This window comes from Palaemon carinicauda, chromosome 28 (assembly GCF_036898095.1).
Source record: "Palaemon carinicauda isolate YSFRI2023 chromosome 28, ASM3689809v2, whole genome shotgun sequence".
NCBI classification, from domain to species: domain Eukaryota; kingdom Metazoa; phylum Arthropoda; class Malacostraca; order Decapoda; family Palaemonidae; genus Palaemon; species Palaemon carinicauda.
Genome location: NC_090752.1, coordinates 66,493,727 through 66,506,236, shown reverse-complemented (window position 1 = coordinate 66,506,236; position 12,510 = coordinate 66,493,727). Strand labels below are relative to the sequence as shown.

At 34.3% G+C, this 12,510-nt stretch overlaps 2 protein-coding genes across 2 annotated transcripts in view; both read left to right on the top strand.

Moving 5' to 3' along the window:
- LOC137621872 (protein FAM200C-like) overlaps positions 1–11,292 on the top strand; it is a 17,276-nt gene extending 5,984 nt beyond the window's left edge. The window contains exon 2 of the mRNA XM_068352378.1: positions 10,247–11,292. Within this exon, the coding sequence (XP_068208479.1) occupies positions 10,247–11,292 (1,046 nt within the window). The remainder of the gene's footprint in view (positions 1–10,246) is intronic.
- A 209-nt stretch (positions 11,293–11,501) lies between these two features.
- LOC137621871 (zinc finger BED domain-containing protein 5-like) lies at positions 11,502–12,047 on the top strand. Its single transcript, XM_068352377.1, has one exon. The coding sequence runs from the start codon at positions 11,502–11,504 to the stop codon at positions 12,045–12,047; it is 546 nt and encodes a 181-aa protein (XP_068208478.1).
- Positions 12,048–12,510: the final 463 nt, after the last annotated feature.

The window sequence follows — 12,510 nt, the reverse complement described above, 5'->3', positions numbered from 1 at the left end:
GTCTTCAGTTTAAGAATTACGAGGTGAAGATTTAAGGATGACAGGACGAGTGAGGAAAGACAAAATCATTATCTCTTTGGACGTCAAATGATACATTAGAGACGTTCACTTTTTCTAGACCTGAGGTGGCCTTGAATAACGAGGAAATGATGGTGATGAGATGGAAGAGAGATCTGGACTTATTTGAGAGAGAGAGAGAGAGAGAGAGAGAGAGGAGAGAGAGAGAGGAGAGAGAGAGAGAGAGAGAGTAATGACCCTAACGCCAGACAATAGTCTGTTGTTTCTTTTGTGAGTCCAAAAGTTTATTCTATTGTATGTAATATATGCGTATGATGATATCACACTATTCATTCTTTTATGTCAATGAAAAGCTAAAATGTATTCAAGGACGATCTATACATGAAATGAAACACTATAATCTTCATAAAGTCGTGTAAAATCTTGAATAAGCTTCGCTCGAGTTACGAACTTTACGACAATTTTATCCCATCGTTCAAAGAGTTTATCGAAATCCCATGACGTTGCTCAAATCCTTTGATTTTATAACCATTAAAGGTAAACCTTGGTTGGAATTAAATGCATCGTTTATTAATGAATGCAGAACCATTATTCTATTCAAGTCCTGGATAAAAACTGAGATATCTCCGCCCACTAAATCATTTGGTGTACAATTATTAACTCGAGTTGGTCGAAGGATCATCGCCTATGTATTCCCGCTCAGTCAGCCAGTGGAAAATATATCTTATTATCTACAAAGGCTGCAACGAAAAATACTGTATATAGTTAGTCATTATTATTGTTCAAAGGTCAGGGGAGGTTATTATACCTTTAAAGTTGCAAGGCCACACCAATGTTTGAGAATTTTCTTATGTTAATAATGTTTTGTTTACTATTCCAGGAGATGGTATGATTTCAAGCATTAGTTTGGAAGAGGAAAAACATAAGTAATGGTTGTTGTGGGAGTTTAAAGTTTAAGAGAGAGAGAGAGAGAGAGAGAGAGAGGAGAGAGAGAGAGAGAGAGAGAGAGAATTGAAATTGACTTGAGGTTAAAAAATAAGATGAAATTGCTATGGAAGATTCGTGCATTTAATAAGGAGAGAGAGAGAGAGAGAGAGAGAGAGAGAGAGAGAGAGAGAGAGAGAATTAGAATTTGACTTGAGGTTAGAAAAATAAGATGAAAATGCTATGGAAGATTCGTGCATTTAATAGGAGAGAGAGAGAGAGAGAGAGAGAGAGAGAGAGAGAGAGAGAGAGAGATTTGAACAGCTTTAAGAATCATGCATTCGTGTAAGAAGTATTTTCATCATTGCCCAACTGCAGCAATAGTTCAAAAGAGAGGAAGAGTATGATGAAAACCAGGCCTTTATCTCAGAGAAGATAAATGGCATAAGTGATATAACAGGATGACGACCAATGACTCAGGAAAAGGAATGAAAGACAAACAAATAGAAATATCAAATTCATATCTTAAAACCGAGTGGCAATTTTATGTAACTGGAAATCTATTGGAAAAAAAAGTGGGAATCATTCAGGTATTCATATTCGCTTTCAACTCTATCTTCTTCAGAATACTTTGAAACAACGTCATTAGGTCACGCAGCTTCAAACAAGGTCCTTGGGTCACTCAGCTTCAAACAAGGTCGTTAGGTCACTCAGCTTCAAATAAGATCGTAAGGTCACTCAGCTTCAAATAAGGTCGTAGGACCACTCAATTTCAAAGAAGTTCATCAGGTCACTCAGCTTCTAACAAGGTCATTAGGTAACTCAGCTTCAAACAAGGTCATTAGGTCACTTAGCTTCATACAACGTCATTAGGTCACTCAGCTTCAAACAAGGTCATTAGGTCACTCAGCTTCAAACAAGGTCATTAGGTCACTTAGCTTCATACAACGTCATTAGGTCACTCAGCTTCAAACAAGGTCATCAAGTAACTTGACTTCATACGAGGTCATCAGGTTACTCAGCAAAAGAAATCGGCAATATGCTAACTTCTGTTACTGTTTCCATAAAGTTTTATTTTGAATTGTTCATTACTTCTCATGTATTTCATTTATATCCTTGTTTTCTTTCCTCACTGAGCTATTTTTCACTGCTGGAACCCTTGGGCTTATTGCATCCTGCCCTTCCAATTAGGGTTGTAGCTTAGCTAATAATAATAATAATAATAATAATAATAATAATAATAATAATATTCCAGCTTATTAGACTGGTTTTCTTATTAAATATATTGCTTGAGAATTTCTGGTTGAAATTAACAAATTGGATTCATGGTTCGTAAGACAAGTTGCAATTGAAATCATTCATAGAACTACGAGAACGTATAAAATCCACAGGGATTATTAAGGGTAGATTAAATGAATTAGAAAATATCACTCACTAAGATACTTCCATTGGGAAATATATTCACATACGTAAATATATCAATGAATATATAAAGCACATACATCAGCCCACGAAATTTGCATATCTGAGGTATGCAAATATATGAATATTTTCATCAGCTCCACCTCATGAAAAAGAAATCGTGGAAATTACGTAAAATTTTCAATATGGGAAACACATGATTGATAAAATACAGGGTGTTCCAAAAGAACGTATGCACTCTTTGGATTGTTACAACTTGTTTCAATTTATTGATATTAACGTGGAAAACAGATTCACAGAATAGAAACAATGCACAGTGAAAAAGTAAGGATACATAGGACAATTTGAGAATATTTAAAAAAAAAAATCTGTTTTCCACGTTAATATCAATAAATTAAACAAGTTGTAACAATCCAAAGAGTCTATACATTATTTTGGGACACCCTGTACATTAGCTCATATAGACCTTGTTTATAGATATTACTGTTTAGGTATTAAATATCCTCATAAGATCTGTTGATATCACCTTCCTCACCAGGGGGTTTAAAGGAAGTTGTCTCTTTAGTAACAGTAAGTTGCAGAATATTTCAGCTTCTCAAATGTCAAGAGATTTCACAAGTTTTAGCATTGACATTGCATTCGCCATCTCATGAATCTAGAGGTGAGGGCAGCGTGCGTGAATTTACTCATTTTCTACTTGAATTAATATCTTTTATTCTCATAGCTTCTTTATTATTATTATTATTATTATTATTATTATTATTATTATTAATTGATAGGCTACAACACTAGTTGGAAAAGTAGGATGCAATAAGCCCAAGGCTCCAACAGGGAAAATAGCCCAGTGAGGAAGGAAATAAGGAAATAAACTACAAGAGAAATTTAAGAACAATAATAACACTAAAATAAATAAAACTTCAAAATAACAAGAGAAAGAGAAACAAGATAGAAAAGTTTGGCCGAGTGTACACTTAAGCAGGGACCGGGTGGGAGAAATTCGTGGGCTTTGCATTAAAAAAGCTTTAAAAGGCTTTAGAAAGCTTTAAAATAAAGCTGTTGAAGGGAATGCCACGGAACGACATAAACTTTTGCATTCATACTAGTTTGATGGTTATCCTTTGACCACCTCAAACTCATATAATAGACGATCTTTCTTTCTTAAAAAATAGTCAGAAGAGAAACTAAAGTACACTTTTCCTGGCTGTATGTAGTTTCTCATCCATATTACTTTTACTATCTGCTAGAACACTTTTTACCCAGAAAATAGTCCAATCCTATTTTCCATTAATCTTAGAACCACGCCCTTCCTATTTCCTGTCAACCAATTTACATTGTTGGCAGCAATGATATTTTACTTTCAATTTTTGAGTTGAATAAATGAATAATCTCTGGCGTTTCTATCTCCATCTATTTTACCAACTCTGTTTGCATCTGGCATAATCCGCTCTCGATGGATTTATCAATTTTCATTTGATCTCTCTCTCTCTCTCTCTCTCTCTCTCTCTCTCTCTCTCTCTCTCTCTCTTTCCAGTGTTCCGTCTTTCTAAAGTCAGGAAATCTGCATTTAAGTTATTCCAGTTGTTTAATTTGAATTTTATATTATAGATCGATGACTTTAACAATACACTTGTTGAATACCTACTGAAGAGCATTCTCCTGTACATTCTTTTCATCAAATACCTTTTGAAATTATCTTCAAGAACAGACATTTCTGGCCCACCCTGGTCCCTTGCTTAGGTGGTGACGATTAATCATTTATTTACATCACAGCTTCAATGATTTGAATATTTTTTTTTCACTTCATTGTGATACTAACCATTATTTACACGCAAGCTTCATTATTTTGAATATTTTCTCTCTTCACTGTGACTTAAACTCTATAATAACAAAGATCAGCACTAGATGGCACTACTGTGCATGCTAGTCTCGTAGAAACTGTAGATGATAATATTCCTCGCTGAATCCTTTTCACTCATCCTATTCTTAACATGAATGGAATGAATTATTTAACAACTGAATATTTCATCATTTGATTTACTAACAAAGTATGATACTTTATCTATATATATATATTTATGTACATTGGTTTTCATTACAGGGGAGAAGAATGAGTAAGGGCTTTTTAAAACAACAACAACAACAACACTAAAACACACACACACTAGAGAGAGAGAGAGAGAGAGAGAGAGAGAGAGAGAGAGAGAGATGTTTTACCATTTAAATAGACATATAATATCTATAAAAAAAAATTTGAAATCTTTTAAGAAGCCTGTTCTTTGTAGAAGTAATGTCATCAACCTTAGTTTACAAATATCCTAAAATACAAATTTCAAAATCATGTGGGAGATAATACCAGCGCGACCCCTTGCTAAAAATGAGTGCAAGCAATTATCTAGGACACAGCATATCCATGAAGGGTAATAGAGTAATTACTGGTAATGGGTTAAAGACCCTTACATGATCCATTAAAATGCCAAATTCCATTCTTCTAGTCCTGCGGGTTTGACAAAATGTATACAATTGCGATTACCAGTTGAAAATGAATCATATTAAAAACAAATCCTAATTTGAAAATATTCGTGACATTTATAATATCATCAGGCAGTTTTATCAAAAGGAAATACTCGGCAATTCTCCTTTCATTATTATTATTATTATTATTATTATTATTATTATGAATCCTACAACCATAATTTTAAAAGCAGGATGCTATAAGCCCAAGGGCTCCAGCAGGGAATAATAGCCCAGTGAGGGAAGGATATAACGAAATGAATAAACTAAATGAGAAGTAATGGACACTTAAAATTAAATATTATAAGAACAGCAACATTGAACTAAATCTTTCATATATAAACTATTTAAACTTGAAAAAATAAAAAAACAAACAAATGGAAAAGAACTCTAACGCCAAATAGTGGAAGGACATGGCACAGAGGCTATGGCTCTACCTAAGACTAGAAAACAATGGTTTGATTATTAAGTGTCCTCCTAGAAGGACTACTCACCATAACTAGTCTCTTCTACTCTTACCAAGAGAAAAGTGGCCACCGAAGAATTAGAGTGCAGTAGTTAATCCGTTGAGCGAAGAATGGTTTGGTAATTAATCAAGTTATTCATACGAAATTACAATGACGTCTCTGAAATATTTATTCATCGACGATTTCATAGAACTAACTCCATTGGAACAGCATCTGTACCATGGTCTTCCACTGTCTTGGGTTAGAGTTCTCTTGCTTGAGGGTACAATCGGGCACACTTTTCTTTCTCTCTTGTTTCTCTTCCTCTTGTTTTGTTAAAGTTGTCATAGTTTATATAGGAAATATTTATCTAAATGTCATTTGTTCTTAAGATATATTATTTTTCCTAGATTCCTTTCCTCACTGGGCTATTTCCCTGTTTGGGCCCCTGGGCTTATAGCATCTTGCTTTTACAACTAGGGTTGTAGCTTAGCAAGTAATAATAATAATAATAATAATAATAATAATAATAATAATAATAATAATAATAATAATAATAATAATCAATAAATACTTCTGTGATAGTTTATAAAAAAAAATTTCAGAGCTGATTATTGAAATCTATAGGGAAGAAGCGATGTTTTTCAAATTATTTTATGATTATGACAGTGAAATTACATCTAGGAAATTACATTAACCTCTTGCCTATAAGAAAAATAATCATTACAATTTGATGGGGAGTTACTAATCTTAAAGTTTTGATTGAATAATATCTTATCTCCTTTTCTAGGTAAACCACTATTGTCTAGTTTAAAGGTTTAAAAAACCGTTCATGAATGGCAAAGGAAAGGGACAGTGACATTGCCCTAGCAAGAAGGACAATGCCCTCGAGACTGACCATATATACTGTACCAATGATCAGCGCCCAAGGCCCCTCTCTACCTAAGTTAGAACCAAGAAAGGCCAGGCAATAGCTGCTGATGACTCAAGAGATAGATTCATAGGCTCCCCCAAACCCCCCATCCTTAGCTCACAAGGATGGTGAGATTGCATCGACCAAAGGAACTATCGAGTTTGAGCGGGACTCGAACCCAAGTTAGCCGTTAGGTCCCAACTTCTTTTAGTGCTTGTGCCGGCTTGACTGATAGAAACAATGAGACTCTTTAGCTATGGTAAGCAACTCTTCTAGGAGAAGGCCATTCCAAAATCAAACCATTGTTCTCTAGTCTTTGATATTGCCATAGCTTCTGTACCATGGTCTTCCACTGTCTTGGGTTAGAGTTCTCCTCCTTAAGGGTACAATTGGACACGCTATTCTATCTCATTTCCCTTCCTCTTGTTTTGTTCAAGTTTTTATAGTTTATATAAGAAATATCTATTCTAGTGTTAATGCTTTTGAAATATTTAATTTTCCCATGTTTCCTTTATTTACTGAGCTAGGATATTTTCCCTGTTGGATCCCTTGAGCTTATAGTATCCTGCTTTTCGAATTAAGGTTGTAGCTTAGCAAAAAATAATAATAATAATAATAATAATAATAATAATAATAATAATAATAATAATAATAATAATAATAATAATAACAACACGCCTGCCAATTAAAAAGACTAAGGCTCAATCCCATCTGGAATTAGAAAATGTGCCTGGGTGTGTCTTTGTACATGTAGTTTTTATATTATGGTTTCCTTTAGAATTGTGTCAAATTTTATTTCCATTTATGATATTTCCTTGCCATTTCGGAAAATCAGATTACCTGAGCTCGCAACAGAAATAAACTCAGTTACTTTGGTTGAGAAAAAGACGAAGACGCTCCCCAGTCAAGAGAAATTGAACGCCCCTGAAAATTAGACGGTACTGGTTTTATACTGACCAGTTTGCATGTTTTAATCTCTCTCTCTCTCTCTCTCTCTCTCTCTCTCTCTCTCTCTCTCTCTCTCTCTCTCTCTCTCTCCTATTAAATGCATGAATCTTCTATAGCAATTTAATCTTAATTTTTTAACCTCAAGTCAAATTCAAATCTCTCTCTCTCTCTCTCCTCTCTCTCTCTCTCTCTCTCTCTCTCTCTCTCTCTCTCTCTCTCTCTCTCTCTCTACTATTAAATGCATAAATCTTCTATAGCAATTTAATCTTAATTTTTAAACCTCAAAGCAAATTCAAATCTCTCTCTCTCTCTCTCTCTCTCTCTCTCTCTCTCTCTCTCTCTCTCTCTCTCTCTCTCTTTTCTAACTTCGACTCACACAATGAATGGAAAATCACATCAATCGAATCTGATATTCTAAACACAATCACTGATCTATTATAAAGTAAATATCTAATAATGTACTCTATTTATGATATGACTTAAGAAGAGTAAACAGAAGTATTTTTATTTATATAATTTGGGAAATTTAATTTGCAGAAATAGAAACAATCATTTTCATTTATATAATTTGCAAAAATAGAAAGAAATATGTTCATTTACATAATTTATATATATAGAAACGATTACTTCTGTTTATTCAATTTGCAGAAATAGAAATAATTATTTTCATTTACATATTTTTTAGAAACAGAAACAAGTATTTTCATTCGATATAATTGGAGAAATAGAATCCTGTATTTTAATTTATATAATTTACAAAAATAGAAACAATTATTTCTATTCATATGATTTTCAGAAACAAACAATTATTTTAATTTACATAATTTGCAAAAGTAGAAAAAAAACGTAATTTCATTTATACAATTTGATGAAATAGCAATCATTATTTTCATTTATATAATTTGCAGAAAAGCAATCAAGTATTTCAAATTACATAATTTGTATTGGGTACTTACTAACTTGTGGATTACCTTTCATAAAGTAATTGGAATGGCATTAGGATATAATAAATTACCTTAATGGATTGTTTAGAAGACATTTTTCTTTCTTCTGCAAAATTAATAATTGATAAACTATAAATTAATTAAATCATAAATATTGCCAAAAGGGCTGTTTTTTTTTTTTTTTTTTTTTTTTTTTTTTTTTTTTTTTTTTTTTTTGGTAAGATTATACTTAATTTTCTAGATAATTCTTTACTGTAACAGATATCGTATACTATGATATCACCGAAAACATTATAAATTATATAAAACATTGATTACAATTTAAATATTTCAATCACATTTTGTATGACTGCAGTAATCTACATATCACTCACCACTTCAAAATAAAATTCCTAACTTATTTATTCAGGTATTCGCTTTATTTGCATGTTTGTTCATTCGATTCTATACACAACTTACATTACTTATTGACATAATTGTTCAATTTATTTTCTTACATAGTATCTCATATTCTATCTAGCATTATTGCAGTATTGATTATCTATGTTTATTTATAATCCAATATTCTTTTTCTATTACATTTTGCTCACCTTCTATTCCAGTTTTTCTTCTTTTATGTTCAGCACTGACTTTTGCAAGATTAAGATATAGAAAATAACAGAATAATTCATTTCAAAATCAAACAAATGAAGAGCAATTTTTTTTCTTTTTATAAATAACTTGATATCTATTGACGATTTTTATAGTCGAGACCCAAGTTTACATCAGCGGTCATAAAGACTTCAAACGAGCTATTCACCGATGTATTCAATGCACTTATCCATATTGTATAACATTTTTCTTGGCTCCTGCAAACATGATTTTTTTCTCTTAGAAGACAATAACTACTGCAGTTTAAGGCCCTCGATACAATTCATGACAACAATTTATCAGTAAGTTGATGTTTAAAACCCATGGAAATGATCACATGATAAGATTGCTTGCAATTGAAGCGAAGAAACATCCGTCCGTAACTAGTGAAAGAAAGAACTGTATAAAAATGAAGAAGATAGAGCTGGTGTTATAATTTAGGTAGGTAATAAAAAAAAAAAAATTCACGTTATTAGGAAGGCGCTGATTAGTCATTTAGATCATGGGATAAAATGGGACATTGAAGATGATTCTTTTATTATATAACAGTGCACAGCAACTGGTCTTGAAGGCACGAAGAAAGACGGATTTCGCTTGTATTAGCAAATGATAAAAATAACAATATCTGTCTAATTGTATGTGATATTTGATGCACTGTTAAAAAAAACCGTAATTATAATCGGAAATTCTCCGTAAAAATATAATATTCTCAGCCGTATTTCAGTAAATACAAGTGACCGTAATTTTTACCGTACTTTGTTATTATCTGTTACGGGTTGGTGACCGTAATATCACTCCTTAAGGTCAATATATCCGTTTTAAAAACAGTAAAAGCCTGGCAACATTTATTCCAGGATTATTACGGTTTTTACGACTAATTTTCAAGTGTGCCTTTTTAAATATTTTTAACATTTGATTCGTGTTTAATTGTCTATGACATCAGATACCTGTCTAATTGTCTATAAAGTTTTAAACCCATCTTATCGACTAGTATATTCGCTACTTGTCGAATTCTCAACCTGGGGTTCGCGAACCCCCAGGGGTTCAAAACCAGATTTCAAGGGGTACTTAGATGGCTGAAGAAAAATTTTTTTTTAGATAGTTACATCTGCTCAGAGAGAGAGAGAGAGAGAGAGAGAGAGAGAGAGAGAGAGAGAGAGTGTGTGTGTGTGTGTGTGTGTGTGACGGAGGGGCGCGCCATATCGTGTCGGTTTAATTTCAAACAGCAACGTGAGTGAGGGTGGGGGACGGTTACGTGGACACTGGACAGTCAGCTCACTCAGCTAGCCAACAGATACTGATGCACATCGTAGTTGTTGCTCCTGTCTCCAACGCCTTTTGTTTGCTTAAATGAGGTTAGTTCGTGTTTTTTTTTTTTATTCTGTATTGAATATTCTTTTATCATTGGCAATATTATACATGCATTTCACAGTATACTCGTACGTGTATATAGCTTTGGTTATAAAAAAGTTCCTCCTCTACAATTCCAGATATCGTTATGGCCTTATCAGTGAAGAAACGGCAGTATGATGAAAGCTACATTCAGTATGGATTCACTGCTATCAACAAAAGTGGGATTGAATTTCCACAGTGTGTATTATGCCACAAAGTTTTGTCACTGGAGTGCATGAAGCCTAGCTTTCTCAAACGCCATCTAAACAGCTGTCATCCAAGTTTTATAAGCAAGAATGCTGCTTTCTTCAAGCAAAAGGAAGAGGGATTGAAGCGAGCACGCTTCGATCGTTCGGGACATTTCAGGCAACAAAATGAAGCTGGTTTGCGTGCATCCTACATGGTATCACTGAGAATTGCACAAGAAAAGAAACCTCACAACATTGCAGAAAAGTTGATAGTTCCTTGCTGCAAAGATATAATACGTTGTGTTATTGGTTGTGATGCTGAGCAGAAGGTCACATCAGTACCTCTCTCAAATGATACTGTTCATCGACGAATAGTAGATATGTCTGAGGATGTCAAACAACAAGTAATTGCTGAATTAAAGGAAGCCCCTTTAGGAAAATTTGCAATCCAGCTTGACGAGTCGACTGACGTGGCTGCTTGTGCACAACTCCTAGTGTTTGTGCGATACGTCACTGGTCAAGATTTCAAGGAAGAGTTTTTGTTCTGTCATACCTTGAATACGACTACTAGAGGTGAAGACATTTTCAATGAAGTCTCATTGTTTTTTGAGAAAGAAGGACTGTCTTGGAATAATGTATGTGCATGCACAACTGACGGAGCACCAGCAATGCTTGGTCGTCGATCAGGATTTCGAGGAAGAGTGAATCAGGTGAATCCTGAAACCAAGCATCTTCATTGCATGCTTCATAGATATTCCCTGGCATCCAAAACTCTCCCACCTGATTTAAAATTAGTCCTGGATGATGTTGTGCACATGGTAAATGCCATCAAGTCAAGCGCCCTAAATACAAGACTGTTTTCCCTTCTGTGCCAAGAGTTTGGAAGTGATGAAGAAGTGTTGCTCCTTCACACTGAGGTTCGCTGGCTGTCGAGGGGAATGTGGTATCAAGAGTAGAATCACTAAAGGAGGAGCTCACTGAATTCTTCAAATGTGACAACAAGGCAAAGTCACTTGAGTTCACCAAGAAATTGTCAGACAGCCAGTGGCTTCAGAAGCTGGCCTACCTGAGTGACATATTCTTACGCCTCAACTCATTTAACTTATCCCTCCAAGGCCGTTTTGCCACAGTGAGTGATTTCATGGACAAACTTAGGTCACTGACCATGAAGCTGGAGCTTTGGGAAGGGAAGGTCAAAGATGGAAATCTTAGCATGTTTGAACACCTTGGTGAGGCACTTGATAAAAGTCAAAACACTGGAAAACAAGATGTGATGCAACTTGTGCAATCACATCTAGCTTCTCTGCGGATGGAGCTGCAGTCTTACTTCCCTGAATTGAGTGAATTGGAATCAAAATTGATTAGAAACCCTTTCATTGTGAATGTGCACCTTCTCCCAGATAACATGCAAGAGGAGTTCTTAGAGTTGGTGAACGACTCTGTTGCAAAAGATGCATTTGAAACACTTTCCCTAACCAAGTTCTGGGCTAAAATGAGTGAGATTTACCCTGTTGTATCTAAAGTAGTTCTGAACTCTTTGTTGTTCCCTAGTACTTATCTGTGTGAGCAAGGATTTTCAACGCTGTTGAACATGAAAACCAAACATCGATCACGGCTTAATGTGGAACATGACCTACGATTGTGCCTGTCTAATACTGCTCCTCGAATTGAGAAACTTGTTTGTAACAGACAGGCACAGCCTTCACACTGAAGTTCAGTAATGGTTGATAAAGGAAATATTATTTCATTTCTGCATGTGTAGTATCACTGTAAAATACTTGGAATATTCATGTTTCATCTCAATAAAGTAATAAAAATTTGAATAATTTCATAATATACTATGTTGTACCATTGTACATTGAGTTAGTTACTAAATTACCATTTTGTTCGATGTCAGATTACCGGGGGGTACTGGTAAATGGTCTTATATCTCAGGGGGTACTTGACGGGAAAAAGGTTGAGAACCCCTGCGAGTCTAGGATATTCGCTACCTATCTCATTAGCTAGGATATTTGATACCCGGCTAATTGTCTGACATATCTAATATCTGGCTAATTGGCTAAGATATTCAATACCAGGCTATGCTATTTGACACTTGTCTAATTGTGTATGATATATGATGCCCGTTTAATTTTCTATAACAATTCATGCCTATGTCAGTGTAGCCCGTTGAT